Raw genomic sequence first — 17553 nt, 5'->3', positions numbered from 1 at the left:
AGCCACTATCCTACTATTTATTTCTTATTCATTAAACATATTTTTAGAGGACAATTGGCCCATCTCAGTTAATCTTGACAGTATGTTTACATTGTGTATATGTCCATGGGGAAGCTTAAAGACATTGCAGAGTAAATCCAGCAGTACAATACAGTTACAGGACAAGATACAATTATGAAGTAAATCATGACCGTGTTTAATCTTACAACTGTTTAACTAGCTGAATTTGGCATTTCAAAATATGCCCAGATCTTTTTACCTAAACAGAAAGAGTCTGAAGTTTCAATAACCACTGAAATAGACTTATACAAGACAGAAACTTTGCCATAGTTGGTATAAACTTTAGAAATATTAAAAACAGAATAAAACTATATTTAAATAACGTTTTGAAACAGCCAGCAAAAGCCAGGAAACTTAATTGGTGTCCTTAGTTTGCACAGTTCAGCAGGAAAATAAATCCAAGCCCCGTAGTGAAGCTTAAACCTAATCTTGAGAACCTTGATGACAATGGAACTACGCTGATTTATACCAGCTGAAGATCTGGCCCAGAATGTCCTGGTTGTTTGATCAGTGCTGCAACAATTATTACACATTTCCAGTTTTTAATTTTTTTAATATAAATTTGCATTTATTTATTGCTGAGTGAATTGATTCAGATGGGCAGCCACAAAAACTGAAGTCCACTACTCAACCACAGGACAGACACAGCAGTAATGCTAGCTTCCAACACTGCTGCACAAATGCCAGTGTGTTTCCACCCTCACCTGGAAGGGACATCTCTAAGGCAAGAAGGTAGTTCAGTCTGCGTGGTCCATTCAGTCTTTGGGCTCTTTGCTGAGCCTGCATAACTGTCTTCCCCGACATTCAGTTCCTGTATAGGGGCCAGCTATAGTGTAGCTGAAAAATGCATACTTGCTAGTATCATAACCTCCCCGGGAGGGGCAGGATGAGAATGAAGCCATGGCCCCACCCTTTCTTCACATCAGTTTACAAAGTTGCAGAGGTAGAGCAGAGTGCATGCTGCACTGTCTCCTGGAGTGGCAGATCTGCCACTGCTGTACTCGCACCCCAGCAGGAAATCTGGCTCACTCAATAAAATTCCTCCTTAGGGCTGTTGCTTACGATATGCTCCATCCTTCCCTCCAGCGCAGGCTGTGGCTTTGAGGCACAGTCTGGACCTTTATGTGGTGAAGTACCCGAAAGTACATAAAATGTCCATGCTGAAACTCTTCTGTGCTTGTAGGCTTTTTTCTCCACTCCAGCTACCAGACCTTGTATAAACCAACTAGGTCAGGGAGGGAAAGGCAGTCTCATTGGTCAGAAAGCAGAGATGGAAGAAATCCTGGCCTATAAGAGGGAGTTGCTCATAGAACTACAGCAGGTGCAGCAGAAAAGACCACGCCTGTGAGCACTGGCCATTTTTGGTAGCCAAGATTAACAGATTTTGTGTTTGTGAGTGTGCATTGGTATGAACACAAACATTAGCCAAGTATTTGTACAGATACAGATTTCAGATAGACTCACTCACTTAAAATGTAAATTCAGTCTTTTAGAATGTGTTGATGTCTTATATCTAGAGAGAGTTTAAGGCATATTAGTCCATCAGATCATCTAGCCCAGGGGTGGGCAAACTTTTTGGCCCGAGGTTCCACATCTGGGTGGGGAAATTGCATGCAGGGCCATGAATGTAGGGCTGGGGCAGGGGTTGGGGTGCGGGAGGGAGTGCGTGGTGTACAAGGGGACTCAGGGCAGGGGGTTGGGGTGCAGGAGGGGTGCGGCAGGCAGCTCAAGGCAGGGGGTTAAGGGGCTCAGGGCAGGAGTGCGGCTGGGGTGCAGGAGAAGTTCGGGGTGCGGGCTCCAGCCCAGCGCCGCTTACCTGGAGCGGCTCCGGGGTGGCAGCAGAGTGAGCAATGGGAGCTGCGGGGGGCAGTGCCTGCAGGTGAGGGCAGCGCACAGAGCTCTCTGCCTCCCCTCCCCCAGGGGCCGCAGGGACTTGGTGCCGGCTGCTTTCAGTAGTGGCACAGGGCCCATGGTGCCACAGGGGTGGCAATCCTGCGGGCTGGATCCAAAGCACTGATGGGCTGGTCTAATCTCCTGCCTGTTGCAGACCATTACATCTCATGCAAATAAGCCCAAAGACTGCAGTTAAACTAAAGCATTTTAGTCCTCAGGAGATGAAAGTTTGTGTTCCACAGGCAGAGAACAAGAGAGAGAAACTAGGCATACCAATATTTAGGGTTGTCAGCCCTCCAGGATTGTTCTGGAGTCTCCAGGAATTAAAGATTAATCTTTAATTACAGATTATGTCACGTGATGAAACCTCCAGAAATACATCCAAACCAAAATTGACAACCCTATCAATGTTACTATCACTTTATTGTTACTGTTGCATGTTACACAACTTCACTGACTGGCAGAGTAAGTCATTCAGTAACAAATATTGTCTAGTTTGATGTCTGAGTGCCTGCTCAGTATTATCAGTCTAAATTTTTCCTAGTGCCTGCCATTTCTATATCAGTGTTCTGACTGCAGTTAAAGTGGGCCCAGATTGGAACACTGAATATTAAATTATGTATATCATCCAAGTGAGGGGGTGCAGTTACAGCCCCTTGTCTGCAGCCTATTAATGCCTTTTGATGGCTCTGTCACCCCAGGCCTTCAGGGATTTATTTTTACAAATGAGAGAAATCTTTAAGAACAATGAACAGGGGTGGTATTTGTTTAGGTTTAAATTAAAAACTCACCGGTTTTGAAAGCAGTCCACTTGTTTCATTATTTCATAATGGCATAACTTGTATCCGGACGATAAAGGTCCCTCTGGCCTTGTTCTTAGCCAGTCATGTGGAGAGTCTTTTGAGTTTTACTGAAACTAAACAAAAACAACAAGGAATTCAAGTGTCTTAGTCAGTTATGTCAAGACAATGAGAGAAAAGTGTGGTCTGGGCTCCAGCTTCTTCCCCCCCTCCACTCTCAGAAACTGCTGAATCTTAATTAAATAAACCCACAAACAACTGAACTGTTGTTTCAAATACTGCAGCTCAATGTGAACAAAAGAGGACTTTGCAGAAATGTGAAAATTTCCTGAATGACATTTCCACACATCTTGGGTCTGGTTTTCAGAAGTGCTGAGTATCCAGCACAGCAATTGAAGTTTACCAAATAGAGCTTACCTCCTGTTGGGGGAAAATAATGCTCCAGGTTTCAAGGAATAAATGTGACTTTTGTTTCATATTACAGTAAATTAAATCCCTTCTAAAGGGGGAAACATCTTGATAGAAATCCAGTGGGTTAAAGTGGAAGCAAGCGATTCTATCCAGTTCAGTGAAGTGTATTTCTTTTCAGTTAAATGAGATGTTTGTTGTACACTTCACTATGGGATCACAGAGCATTTCCCTTTCTGGGAATCTCTGCTTTTAAAGAAAAAAAAATGATGGTGCACCTCATGTGGTTGCTGTTGCCGCTGCCGCTGACACAGGCTCAGTCACTATTCCAGTGCAGATAGTGCACCCTCCCGTACCAGAGGGCCTGCCCAGTCCAGCAGTATGCTCACTACAGCTCCATAGGCAGCAGCATTACTATTGAAATGGTACCTTTTTTGTTAATCATAAAGTTGGCTAATTTTGACAAAGGCCATGTGCAGAGCTAGCTCATTAAGCAGATTCCTCTGTACGTGGTCTCATTACTTAGGCTTGTGGAAAAATTCTACTTTTACAGTAGACTCCTGATAGAAATATGTAAGCCACAATAACCCCTAAGCATTGTTTGCCGAGCATGATGAATCACTAATACAGCAGAGGTCTGAAGCTGCCTTTGCTGTACTCATTTGGTACTGCCTGGAAAGAGGATGGTTTGGTGGCTGGACGGGGGAAGAATCAAGATACACCAGTCATTCCTCTACCCTGGGAATGCAGCAACACAACAGCCTTCTGCCATTCTGAGACTACAATAATGGCCACAGAACAGGTCTACTACCACTTTCTAACCTGGACTTGGAGTGTGGATTTCTCTCTTCTCTGCATCTATTACACAGAATGTAGCCTGGTTACTTAAGCTATGCACTGGACTAAGGATTTGTCTTTTCATGAGAACATTTTGTTTGTTCCCCATAGCTCTGAAATCAAGGGACATACCTTTATTTGCTTTAATGGAAAGATACTGTAAAGATCTTGACCTTTTTACTGAGAACGTTGAGAACATCATCTGTGTAAGTGCTGCTTTTTGCTGCTTCTAGTGACTGCGTTTCAGACGGTTTTCAGTTGAAACAAATGAGAATGCACTTGTTGAGATTTAGCTTGACAAATCGTAGGAAAGAGCATATATTTTCTCTATACCTTATTATAATATGTGCTCTCAAAGATTTAAGTGGCTAATTTAAATCATAAGACTCTAGATTTTCTTTTCTCATCACAAATTGATAGGTCTGCAGATGCAGTTAAGGTTTTACAAGAGCAGATGAAATCTGATTTACCCATATTACAGTGTATATTGGCATTGGTACTAGACCACCAACATGTTTTTAACAGAAACATTGGGAATAAAATGGACTTCAGGCCAACATTTTGTCTTTGAAATGAGGAGAGAAATGATTATTTACCCTATGCTGTCTTTTGATTTAGGACACATTTCTTTTATTGTCAATTTAGTTAATGTAGGCTGCCGAGGAAAGAAAATATCTCCCCCACAAAGGAACACAAGGGAATTAATAAACTGAGCATAAAACTCACTCAGCTTTTCATCAGGTCTATGCTCTTTTGAATTAACCTTTCCCTTCACACTAGTGTATCTGCTATGCTGGGGTATCTGCTTTTTTTTTTTTTTTTTTTTTTTTTTTTTAAGGAAAAAGAACATTTTAATACACACTTTTGGAGCAGAACCCAATTCTTTTACCAATATAAGTGGTTGGTTGTAGTAGGAATAAAAACATTTGGCAAGCTGGTTGTAACAAAGGAACAGATAATTCTAGATGATTGGAATTCTCTTATGTTGAAGCAATTTTTTCCCCCACAGAACAGTTTTAATTTGGCTATCTGGCTTCGTGAGGTTTTGCACATCTTTTAATAAAAGCAGAGATGCAAAGTCAGACGTTCATGGACATCAAATGGTTTTCCCTGGAAAGTATCAGATACAGAAACTAATAATAGCATTATACTGGTTCATAGATTATTCCAACCATCCCCCCACCCCCGCCCCAAAATCTATTACAATACTCCAATGTTTCGCAACAGGGACTAATTCTAATTTCATTGACACCGGCATAGATCAGGAGTAACTCATCTAAAGTTACTGGAGTTACACTAGTTTTACATGTGTATAAGTGAAAGGAGAATTGGGTCCCACATTTAAGTGTGTGTGGTGAGGGACCGGTGGCCACTGTGTGTGTGAGAGAGAAGGTTGGGCTGGGGGGAGTTGGGATTGAGTAGACAGGAAAAGGGAGAAATTGAAAGAGGGGAACTGAGAACCAGGAACTCCTGAGTTCTAACCCTAGCTCTGATACTGTTCCCTTTGTAGCCTTTTCCAAGTCACTTAATTTCTGTAACAAAGTTTTCCCTTTGTTAAATGGGGATAATACCTTAGGAGTCTCCATGAATATACAAGGCCACTCTGGTGGAGTAATCTAATCTTAGTACTTGGCTAAAGAAGCAAGGAAAATGTACATAGATTAGAGACAGACCATTTCTTAGATGCCATTTTTTAGTATCCTCATTTGAAATCATTTAACAAAGTGATTAAAAGCTACAGAATATTAAAACAAATATAGAGTTAACTGACCTATCTTTAAAAATCATTTATTGACGCCTATCTAAAATTGGTGGTCTAAATCCAATACCTTTTCCTTTTATTTGAATGCTGAATTAGTTTCTTTCCCTAACTTTTTCCTTTCTGCCTTGTAGCAGAAAAATGGCAGCTTTCATGCCCATAGAGAAGTTTTACTTTTTTCTTAATTTTTTAACAGCTGTCCCTCCCCCGCTCCACACACACACAATTTCTAATGTTCACAGGTTTAGTTGTGAAAAAAAAAAAAGCTGGAGTGTTCATCAGTATTTTCAAAGAGCCAGGTTCTTTACACATGCTGAGCTGCATCTTACTCCATGGTTCCATTGGGCTAGATTGTTACTTTAGGGACAGCCCTCAGCAAGGTATAGTTCAGAAGCTGTACCACCCCAAGAGTAACCCTTAGGGTATGTCTACACTGCAATTAAAAAAACCATGGCTGGCCCATGCCAGTTGACTCGGGCTTGCAGGGCTTGGGCTAGGGGGCTGTTTAATTGTGGTGTAGAGGCTGTGATGGGAGAGGGTCCTGGAACTCAGGCTGCAGCCTGAGCCTCAACATCTACACCGCAATTAAACAGCCCCTTAGCCCAAGCCCAAGTCAGCTGGGACAGGGCAGCCACCGGTGTCTAATTGCAGTGTAGACATACCCTTAGGGCGCATCTACAATGCACCCTTCTTTCGGCAGTATGTAGTGTACATACACATATGGGTCCACCTAATATGGGTATAAATAATGTAGATGGTGAAGCATGGCTTAGGTGAGTAGATTAGATAAACATGAAGGGTATGTGTATGTACCCGAATACATTACCCTATGTGGCTCTCTACTCGCCCCAGTCCTGTCTCTCTGTCTGCACTGCTATTTGTACCAGGGTAGTGTCCTGCTGCCTCCTCGCTGCAGGAGCCTTTATCCGCTACAGGGAAGGCTCTGGCAGCTCTCTGCTGCTGGAGCAACTCTGGCAGTACTGAAAGGCTCTGGCAGCAAGGAGCTGCTACAGCTTTTCCCCCAACTTTCCTGCCAGAGCTTTTTGCTGACGTTTAGCTACGCACCGCAGTGTGGACGTGGTATGCTATCCATTGAGGAGTGTAGCTACATGTATGCTACGCACCGCTGCCAGTGGTGTGTTGTGTAAATGTAGCCTTAGAGGCACGGTGATTCAGGCACAATTCTTACCCTGCTTCCTCCTTGCTATGGGTGGGGGAAGTGGCAGCAAAGAGAACCAAGTTACTGCCAGAAACATGGAGTGAAAAGCAGTGGCATTGCTCCCCCTGTGACTCCTACGCCATCCAATGCATTTGCTCCACACTCCCTAATCCATATGATTGAGCCTGGAGTGCTGAGCTCAGGCAGAGAGAGTGGCACTCAAGCACCACCTGGCAGAATAGGATGTGGGACACTTGGGACTTGATTCTGCTCCCACACTGGAGTAAATCAGGAGTAACTGTATTGAAGTCAATAGAGTGGCTCTAGTTAAACCTGTGGTAAATGCGTTCAGAATCAAGCCCTAGGTGGCCCTGTATACTGCCTCTCTCCATCTACCTGAGAAACGCTTTCCAGAAGAAAGGGCTAGAAAGACCAGCCACTCTAGTAGTTGATAGTTAATAACAGAGCACTGGAAATCTTCCCATTTAAGTTCTGACTTCTCTTTAAAAAAAAGTACCATTAATTTCTGTTATTCCATTTGATACATAACAATGTGAAATGACTCTGAGTATATTATAAAGGGATCTCCAACACTCCTAGAAACACAGATCTACACTAAGTCATAAAGATGTATGTGCTTTAAATCTTCGGGAGGTCTGGTTTGGATCATACGAGTGAGGTTAACAAAGCTATATCTTCAGTGAGCAGCTGAAAGTGAAGTAAAACAGCCCCTGTGTGGTTGCAGCGGTTCATGATTTACAGAACTGAATTCACAGTGCTGCTCCTGCTGCTGAAAACGTACGTTCTCAACTGCTGTTTATTTTTAAATTAAAAAAAGCAGCTCTATATTCAGTTTACTTTATTGCTAGAGGGCAGGGAAATATAGGTAAAAGCCGTTAATCCCCAGCAGGCTGCTGGGCAGCCGAACAGTTAGGGATGACAAAAGTTAATTGGAAACATGAGCCGTTTAACAGAAAACATATTTGTGATAATTGAGAGAGTAAAGTCTCCAGAAGGGAAACTTTGCAAAGAAACACTTCAGAAGAGGAGAAGTGGCCACTGATAGGTGAGTAAGCCAGTGTGATTTTCAAGCTCTCTTGAACTTATTATTTAAGAAAAGCAAGTAACATTAAAAAAAACTAAATAAACAAGCGATTCATGCTCACTGAAGAAGGATTTGCAGTTACTGACACTAGCTCTTCTTACAGTTGGATGGAGTTATTAGATAAAAATGTATCACTTAGGTTCACTCCATAAATAAGGACACAATTGGTTTTATTTTTGCAGAATGGGATTGCCTCTGGTTTTAATGGATATCAGAATTTGAAACCACCATTAACTGGAAATAACTTCACGGTTGTTGTTTTTTTTGTTTTGTTTTTTCCATGCAGTTTTTCTTTTTAAATACACTTGAGGTTTTTTTAAGAAATGAACTTGAACAGTAAGGATTTTTCTAAAAGCAGAGGGAAAGGCTTGGTCAGATAATAATGCAAATGTAATTGCTAATGAAGATGCAGTGTAGATCTACAGGAGTCTCTCAAACACATCTGCCTTTTGCATGTTTAACTTCATTTATGTTCATTGGTCAAACTGGACAGTTTCTACGTAAAAGAATAAATGGACACAAATCAGATGTCAAGAATTATAACATTCATAAACCAGTCGGAGGACACTTCAATCTCTCTGGTCACGCGATTACAGACATGAAAGTTGCTGTATTACAACAAAAAAACTTAAAATCCAGACTCCAGCGAGAAACTGTTGAATTGGAATTCATTTGCAAATTTGATACAATTAACTTAGGCTTGAATAGAGACTGGAAGTGGCTAAGTCATTATGCAAGGTAACCTATTTCCCCTTGTTTTTTCCTACCCTCCCCCCCCTCCCCCCAAGACGTTCTTGTTAAACCCTGGATTTGTGCTGGAAATGGCCCACCTTGATTATCATACACAATGTAAGGAGAGTGGTCACTTTAGATAAGCTATTACCAACAGGAGAGTGGATTTGTGTGTGGCGGGGGTGTGTGTGTGAGAAAACCTGGATTTGTGCTGGAAATGGCCCAACTTGATTATCATACACATTGTAAGGAGAGTGATCACTTTAGATAAGCTATTACCAGCAGGAGAGTGGGGTGAGAGGAGGTATTTTTTCATGCTTTGTGTGTATATAAAAAGATCTTCTACACTTTCCACAGTATGCATTCGATGAAGTGAGCTGTAGCTCACGAAAGCTTATGCTCAAATAAATTGGTTAGTCTCTAAGGTGCCACAAGTACTCCTTTTCTTTTTGCAAATACAGACTAACACGGCTGTCACTCTGAAACCTTCATTTAGGTGTGTTTGTAAAACTATGAATACATTTAAATTGCCATAGTGAGAGTTTGCTACTTTACTGAGGGGAGAAAAAAATCAGAAATCTTATTTTGTTTAGTGACACTGCTGTAGTTTGTAATACAACTTGTATTGTAATACAATGAGAAATCTCTCTTTCTTTCCTAATAGTAGTAGTCTAAAACACCAGCCCTTTTACCATGGAAAGGAATTGCATTAGTCAGAGCTGTTTTAATACCAGGTACTACTGTTTTTGTTTGTTTTTCCCAGAGCCAGCAGACAGTACAGCCTCCCAGTCCACGGGAATGAATGAAAATGTACCATCTTCAGTTCAAAGCAGCAGCAGTACAAATGCTGTTAGTTGCAATAACTCATCAGCCATACCCCAGCCCAGCTCTGCCATTAAACCCTGGCGCAGCAAGTCCCTTAGTGCGAAGCACACAGCCACGTCTTCCATGTTATCTGTAAAGCAGCCAATTCCAGAGTCTCCAAAACCACCTTCAGAAATGGTCAAAGCAACTCCCAATGGTCAAAAATCCATGCTTGAGAAATTAAAACTCTTCAATAGCAAAGGAGGCTCCAAAGCAGGAGGAACATCCCTTGAGTGCTCAGGGTCTCGGGACACTAGCTGTGAAAGACTAGAGGCACTTCCCAGCTTTGAGGAAAGTGAAGAGATAGATGCTGTAAATCGAAATATGAACAACCCAGGACCAACATCCAGTAGCCCCAAAATTGCACTGAAGGGCATTGCACAAAGAACTTTTAGCCGGGCACTGACTAATAAGAAAAGTTCCCCAAAAGGCAATGAGAAAGAGAAGCAGAAAGAGAAGGAAAAGGATAAAAGCAAAGACATTGCAAAAAGGATATCCGTAACGGAGAAGCAGGAGATGAAAGAGGAGCCAAAAGAAGAACAGACAGCACCAGCTACAACAGAGATGCCAAAAAAGTCCTCCAAGATTGCAAGCTTTATCCCTAAAGGAGGAAAGCTGAATAGTGCCAAGAAGGAGGCCTCTGCCCCTTCGCACAGTGGCATACCAAAACCAGGAATGAAAAACACCACAGGGAAATCCTCAAGTGCCCCAACTTCTGCAAAGGAAGGTGAGAGAAGCCGCAGTGGGAAACCTGGCTCAGGGCTCTCTCATCAGAAGACCCAACTAGACAGCAGGAATTCCAGTTCCACTTCAAGTTTAGCCTCCTCAGAAGGAAAAGGGATCGGAGGGGTGTCTGCTCTTAACAGTAGCAGCAGCACCCAAGCTGTCAATGGGCTAGTGAGTACCACACAGACTACCGGAAGCAATACTGTGAGTGTTCAGCTACCTCATCCACAACAGCAATACAACCACCCGAACACTGCCACAGTAGCTCCTTTCATGTACAGGTAGGGTGTTTTGAACCTGACATTTTTATCTACTTATGATATGGGTACTTGGAGGCAGGGGGAGAAAAACTGTACAGCAGTCGCATTGGTGCTGACAGTTCTTTTTAAAAAGTGACATAATTTATCAGGTTACTGTTAAAACCCAACAGTCATCGCTGAGATAGTTATAGTTCCCAACAGTTAATAAGTAAATGATTGCTGCCTCAGATACTGTGTTTGCTTAACGCTGACTTTATGATACTGACGTATTAATAGTGTGTATACAGTGTGTGTGCTTTAGATGTAATGTTTATGTGGTTCAGCTGTGGCAGTCTTAGCCTGTGGTGGGTAGAGTGGAGTTGCAGTGTAGCACTGGGAGCTTCCATAGGCGTTGTGCCTTTGGCGGGTATGATGTCTGCAAGGCTCTGTCTAAAACGTCCGACTGTTGGAGACACCAGTTCAGCTCCGCTGGAGTTTGTGCCCTGTTCGGCGCCCTCATGTAGATAGTCCAGCTGCTGCTTTGGTTGTTTTTAACATTGTGTTGATTAGACTGGCTCTTATATGTCATCGTGTTAAAGATGGTTGCAGGAGTTGGTGGCCCCTCTACACCGGTGCTCGTGATGTTGCTAACAGTAGTGAAGCTAGCTCAGTGTTTGCAATGCTGAGATATGTTTAGAAAATGTCCGTAGTGGAGATGAGGCCTAGGAGTGAAGGAAGAGCATGGCTGCAGCTCGATCCTTGGTTAGGGTCAAGCATTCATTTCCCCATGAGTTTTGGGTTTTGCTCTGTTGGTAGGTGTTGACTCAGGGGAGCTGGGCCATAGCCCTGCTTCATCCATAGATCTGTAGCAAAGGTGCATGGAACAGTCCTTGCACTCGGGGAAGCAAAAGGATTGATAGTGTGCTTGGCCCCTATATGGGAACATAAAGTGGGATCCTTGTGCCTTCTGCCTCCTCCCCTTGGGCACCTGCCCATTGCTGGGCACAGTCAGGCCAATACAGTTCTTCTGCATTGTACAGGATATTTGTAAAAAGCTGTGCATGCTTTCTGCTGTGCCAGCACATGAAAATGAGCCACCTAGGCTGACCAGATAGCAAGTGTGAAAAATCAGGACGGGGGTGGGGGGGGTAATAGACGCCTATATAAGCAAAATATAGGGGGGAGGGATAGCTCAGTGGTTTGAGCATTGGCCTGCTAAACCCAGGGTTGTGAGTTCAATCCTTGAGGGGTCATTTAGGGATTGGGGTAAAAAATGGGGATTGGTCCTGCTTTGAGCAGGGGGTTGGACTAGACAACCTCCTGAGGTCCCTTCCAACCCTGATATTCTATGAAAAGCCCCAAATATTGGGACTGTCCCTATAAAATCAGGATATCTGGTCACTCTAGAGCCACCTGTGAGTGATTAACCTGATTAAAATACATATTAATATTTCATTCTTCTTGGTGCCACTTTTAAAATACATATTAAAATTTCTGGATTCACCCTGCTCCAAACCCCACTATTTTCAAATCCTCACCAGTGCAGCATCTTACGTTTGCCTGATGGCGAACTGGACCAAGCCTGCTGTTTGTTTATAAACCCATTAGGGGTGCAGCTCTCTGTTTTGAGCTGGAGCGTGCCAGTGCAGTTCTTAGAATTATAATGCTGTAGATAAAGATTGAAAAGACCTCTGTGTTTGAGCCTGTCTCCCAACATAGGACATAACATATGTTAAACTGATTTGCATAATAGCCAAAAGGCTCATTATGTATATATACACACACACTTTTGAAAAAATGGGCACAAAATTAAAAAACATTTTGAGCTGGCCTCTCAAATACTCTCCCAGTATCCATGATGAGCTCTCGATTGTGACATTTCGTACCCCCACAAACATGCAAGGGTGAGTTAGGCATTGGCTTGGTGTCTGTTTATGACTATAATGTCCTGATGAAAAAGCTAAAATAAAATCCAGTGTAATAACTGACTTGGAGCTGATCTCCATTCAGTGTTTTCAGTACCAGTATCATCTGAAGCATGAAAGCAGCTGAGCTGCTAACCGTACAATTTTTATAACTCTAATAACAGATTGGTAGTCTCAAGGTAATATTTATTTGACCTTTCAAAAGAATGCAAAACAAACTGTACAACCCTGCCAGAAAAACTGCTGCAGACTTGAAAAAAAATCATATTTACTTGCCCAGCCAGAAGTCAAAGTGAAAGGTCAAAATGTATTATCTTGTTTTCTTGAAAAACGAAGAGGAAAAGTAAATCCATGCTTAATAAAAAGGGATTCAATCACTAATAGTGTGTAACTATTTGGAAGACCTGAAGAATATGATGTGTAGCATCATTTTCAAGTTTATGTTCCAAACTTTAAACTCTGCCTTAGACTGTTATTGTTATTTATTCATATTACCATAGTGCTTAGGAGCCCCGCCATGGACCCAGACCTCACTGTGCTAGGAGCTGTACAGATGCAGAACAAAATGATGGTCTCTGCCCCAAAGAGCCAGTATGTGCTAGACACAGCTGTAGGGGACTCCCAAAGGAGCTAGTGTATCTTCTTGATCTTGGGGTCCTGCCCTCCAAGGTGGGATGTCAGCAGCAGGGTTTGAATCTGGCACATCGGGATGTTAATGCATGGGTCTCTACTGCATGAATTCAAAGATCCAGCTCTGTTAGCTAAGTCTATGTTAGGCTCATCAACCTGTATCTGTGGCCCAGCCAGCACGAGAAGGGGACAGACTGCTACACTGAGATGTTACAAGAGAGGCCTGAGGTTTGTTCTAAACTATCTCAGTAGGCGATAGCTGTAAGGGGGCAGTTCACTATTTGGGAATCACCGGAGAGCAGGAACAATCTAGCCATCCCCTCCCCCTGTTCACAACCCCTACACAAGGAGCTGAGAAGCAGATAATCTGTTGTAAATATACTTCTCCTGTTTTTTTAAACTGCAAACAGAGAAATTATTATACCCTCCTGTATGTTTCCACATGGTCTTTTAGCTGAGATCAAGAGCAGTATCAGTAACATACCTTCGGTGTCCTCCTATCTAGGAACTCTTTCTTGCACTTAAAGGAGGCTGCACTTCTAACTGCTAACTGCTGTGGTCCTCTGATCCAAAACACAGTGTAACCAGTAAAATGAAGTGATCACAGATTTATACTAATACATAACTGAAAAGCAGATTCTTAGAAAATCACCTTCCACTGAATAATCCCATGTCCAAAGTTCTTCTTGCAGTCAATTGTTATTGTTTTATTTTACCTATTAGTTTCTTTTAAAAAAAGAGCTGGTGGCATTGCTAGTTAACAGATGGAATTCTGCACAGGTGTGAAGAACTGTCACTTATAAACTCTATTGTTAAGGAAGATCAGGGTTTCAGCCCAGTGTGTGCTGCTGAAAATCTGAAATGTCTTAGTGTCTGGGGGTCTGTGAAGTCTACAATTTGACTATGAATATTTCATTTTTTTTTTTTACAGTTCAGTGCCTGTTTCCGTTTCTAGGACATAGCTCAACATGGGACTAATGAATTATGTAAAGTCAGTCTGCTAGTGTATTCTAGAGAAAAGGACACAGTGGATGATGGCGGGTGCAGTTTTATCAATGTTACACGTGATATATTTTTGGTGGTGAGTGACTGCATATCTCTATTTGTGTTGCCTTTAAGATCACAGACAGACAATGAAGGGAATGTAACAGCTGAGTCCGGCACGGAAGGGGTGAGCATGGATACTGCTCTTTACACTAAAACTGGACAGCCTGGTCTCGAAGACCTTTCAGGTAGGTCCTGGAAGATGTCTAGAATTGTGTGAATTGTATATAATGAATGAGACTGGGCTAAATGAAGTTTGCTTCTCCTCTCTTTAGGGGGCAATTTAATATATGTGGTTATTCCTAATGCCTTGTTTTTGATGAGTTCTAATATTCGGTCCTTCAGAAACAGAAACTGGGTAAAGATCAGATTTTGGACACCAGGGGCTTAGTTCTACAAGATACTGAGCATTGAAATCATTGGGAATTGAGGGTAATTAATACCTTGCTTTAGCACCTTGCAGCAGACATTCAGCGTCTTGCCAGATTAGACTAAAATATTCCTCAAGAACCCCTAAGGAACCATGTACCTGATATGTTTTCCATTTTTTAATATATCAGACTTCAGAGACTGTGGATTAGATAAAGCTCATTCCTTTGGCATTTTGCATTAGTTTATAACTTTGGGGAAATCCCAACATTGTCACATTCCGTCTGAATAATTTGAGAAGTAGTGTACTTTAGCTTCAACTCATGTTTGCGTTTCCCAGATTTAAAACAATAGGTTAACAAGCTATTTCTTGTTTTGAAAGTTTGGAGTTTTGGCAATTTCTCATTCATCATAAAATCATCTCTCTACAGCATTCATCAATTTGATGACTAAATTAATGGGAACACTCCCATTGCTGCAATGAGAAATATAAAACCAATTTTAATTTACTGTGTCTATTGAATAAGAAGTGTGCTGAAATTGATTGGGATTAAGATGCTATGGGTTGTAAAGTAATTTCATGTGTTGTGCGTATTCTAAAATTCCTGCCACTGCCAGGAATAGCTGATAATTAACAATACATGTTCACCAAGTGACTTTTAGCAACAACATTGCAGTACAAATGTGAGTTGTGCTTGTCAATCTTTGATGTGTCTCCACCCTCCATCCTTCTTTCTGTTTTTAGAGAACTGTGTGTCTTTGTTTATAAACTAAGTATGTCTTTAACATGTCTCACAATTGAGGTATCACTATAGAGTTCTTTATCTAGTTATTTTGTGCATTCTCCAGTCTAATGTGAGCTTTGGAACTGATCCTTCTGCTTGGGAAGTCATGTGGCTATAAGCTTCACAATTGGATTAATTTCATATTTAAATTTCATATTAATTTCATTATATATTCTGCCTTTGCCACGTTTATACCTGCATGCATGCATGCTGGCCACAGAACCAAGAGGAAGAGTCATTGGGGAAGAGGAGAGCAGCAGGAGTGCACGTATGCACATATCTGCATATATAATTTATATGTAAATGCATGAAATATTAAACAGACAAACAAATGGCATTAGGGACATAGTCCTTGTGAACATTCCTGCAGTGATACATAAATATAGGAGGCAGTGCATTGTTGGTTAGAATAGGGGGAACAAGCATTGGGCTTCCTGAGTTTTCTCAATAGTGCCTCTTAATTCGTGTGTTATCTTAGGCAATCCTCCCAAACTCTGTATATTATTTCCATTTTACAAATGGGTAAAATGAAATATATATCTCATTTGGTAATATGGTAATAATATCTAGTTTACAGAGGGTTTTCAGAGCCCTTAATCGAAGATAATATTTAATTTCAAATATTATTATTTTATTATGCGTGTTAGTTTAAGATCCAACAGTACACAACAGCAGGACAATCTCTATATCAAACAGTATGGATCCAAAGAAGAAATTGTTTAAAGCCAAAGTCAACAGATAGTGGTATTCAATCAAGGAGCATTAATGGAGAACAGACAAAACAGTTCCTCAACTCCAAAAGAGAAGAAAATTTTAAGAAATAAATAAGTCTTTTATGTCTCTTGTTTTGTTCATTCATGCATGTAACAAACATTGATGCTAATGAGTTACATGTGTATGTGGAGAGGGAAGAGTGTGTATATATATATATATATATATGGAGAAATGGAAGTAAACAGTTCACAGACAATATACAGAATATTCATGAAGAGAAGAATCTTGTAAAAAAGGTGATTAACGTCTTAAGTGTAGTCTAATTGGATATTTTCAATGAAAGTCAATATAATGTCTTCTAAAGAGCTTAAAACTGATGTCTGAATATGACTTTCTCTTTGGAAAAACATTGTCACAATTTAGTTTTGTGAGTCTCAAAGCAAACAACTTTAATTGCTTTTACCTCATCTAAGCCTCTTGTCTGTGCTCTTAATAGCTTATCTAGAACTTGCCTTCATAGTTACAAAAGAAATAATCTGTGGAAAGAGCAGATATCAGCCATAGTCCTAGAAATATTATTTTTAAATGTTCTTTAGTGTTGCAATAATTTGCAGACTAATGAGTGTATAAAAATGTTTACATCCCAGAGACTCTATGGCTTAGAGAATTGAGCTGTATTAAGTTTCTATTGCCAATCTTGTCAGGTCAGTAATGATGAAGCCATAACTATCTGATGGTTAGGTGGCCTATGTGAAATGCATTATTGGTATCAATCTGGTTCCCAGAGAGCGTCCACATCATGGAAAAACATCACTAACATGGACAATAATTGGCCCCTTCTTGTCTATCTCAGAAAGGCCAAGGGCTGGATGAACATGAAATTACTTTCTTTTCCCTAGAGATGATCCCTACAAGTCAGAGCTGAGGCAGATTGGTGGAGCAGCATGGGACATTTGCACTGATGCCTTGGAGGTCTTTATCCTCCAGAGCTAGCAATTTGGCACCTTGCACAAGCACTAAATTTACTTCAAGGGTTGAGAGAAGCTTTCTTAAAGAGCAGCAACTGTTTGGAGGCTGTTTTCAGTCTTTATTTAAATCAGAAATTTTAATTTTAATGTGTAGATTCTCATCTGAACTAATCATTTTGTAGATTAGTTCAACTCAGTTTCATGGGAGCTTTTAGGGAAGAAGGCTTCACTTCAAGAACATGCAAGAGTATTAAGACTGCACTATTATCAAAAATAGCTAAATTTCGGTTATGAAGCATTTTGCTATTTAGCTGTCTGTTGTAAGCCTTTTGAACGAGCTCATTGCCTGCTGTGAAATGATCCTAGCTAATTAGCAGGGTTTTTTTTTTCTTCTATATCCTGTGTGGAGGTTTTCTAGTTCGGTTATGCTCCATGCTGACAGCAAGCACCTTGGTACCACTAACAATCATAAGTCACTTCTTTTTAACACCTACGGAGCTTTTAAGTAGATAAACTGTATGTGAGCTAGCAGTGAA

At 41.2% G+C, this 17553-nt stretch overlaps 1 protein-coding gene and 1 long non-coding RNA gene across 6 annotated transcripts in view; one reads left to right on the top strand and one right to left on the bottom strand.

Moving 5' to 3' along the window:
- NAV2 (neuron navigator 2) overlaps positions 1-17553 on the top strand; it is a 354826-nt gene that overhangs the window by 203805 nt on the left and 133468 nt on the right. For all 3 annotated transcript variants that reach the window (XM_074955205.1, XM_074955203.1, XM_074955204.1), the window contains 2 exons: positions 9517-10624; positions 14257-14369. In XM_074955205.1, the coding sequence (XP_074811306.1) occupies positions 9517-10624; positions 14257-14369 (1221 nt within the window). The remainder of the gene's footprint in view (positions 1-9516; positions 10625-14256; positions 14370-17553) is intronic.
- LOC141989004 (uncharacterized) overlaps positions 82-17553 on the bottom strand; it is a 61370-nt gene continuing 43898 nt past the window's right edge. For all 3 annotated transcript variants that reach the window (XR_012639893.1, XR_012639894.1, XR_012639892.1), the window contains 2 exons: positions 2745-2869; positions 82-1285 (listed from right to left, as the gene is read on the bottom strand). This is a non-coding gene — a long non-coding RNA (uncharacterized LOC141989004). The remainder of the gene's footprint in view (positions 1286-2744; positions 2870-17553) is intronic.

This window comes from Natator depressus, chromosome 6, assembly GCF_965152275.1.
Source record: "Natator depressus isolate rNatDep1 chromosome 6, rNatDep2.hap1, whole genome shotgun sequence".
Lineage (NCBI taxonomy): Eukaryota > Metazoa > Chordata > Testudines > Cheloniidae > Natator > Natator depressus.
The sequence above is the reverse complement of the archived record's forward strand: the minus strand, read 5'-3'. Positions and strand labels throughout refer to the sequence as shown.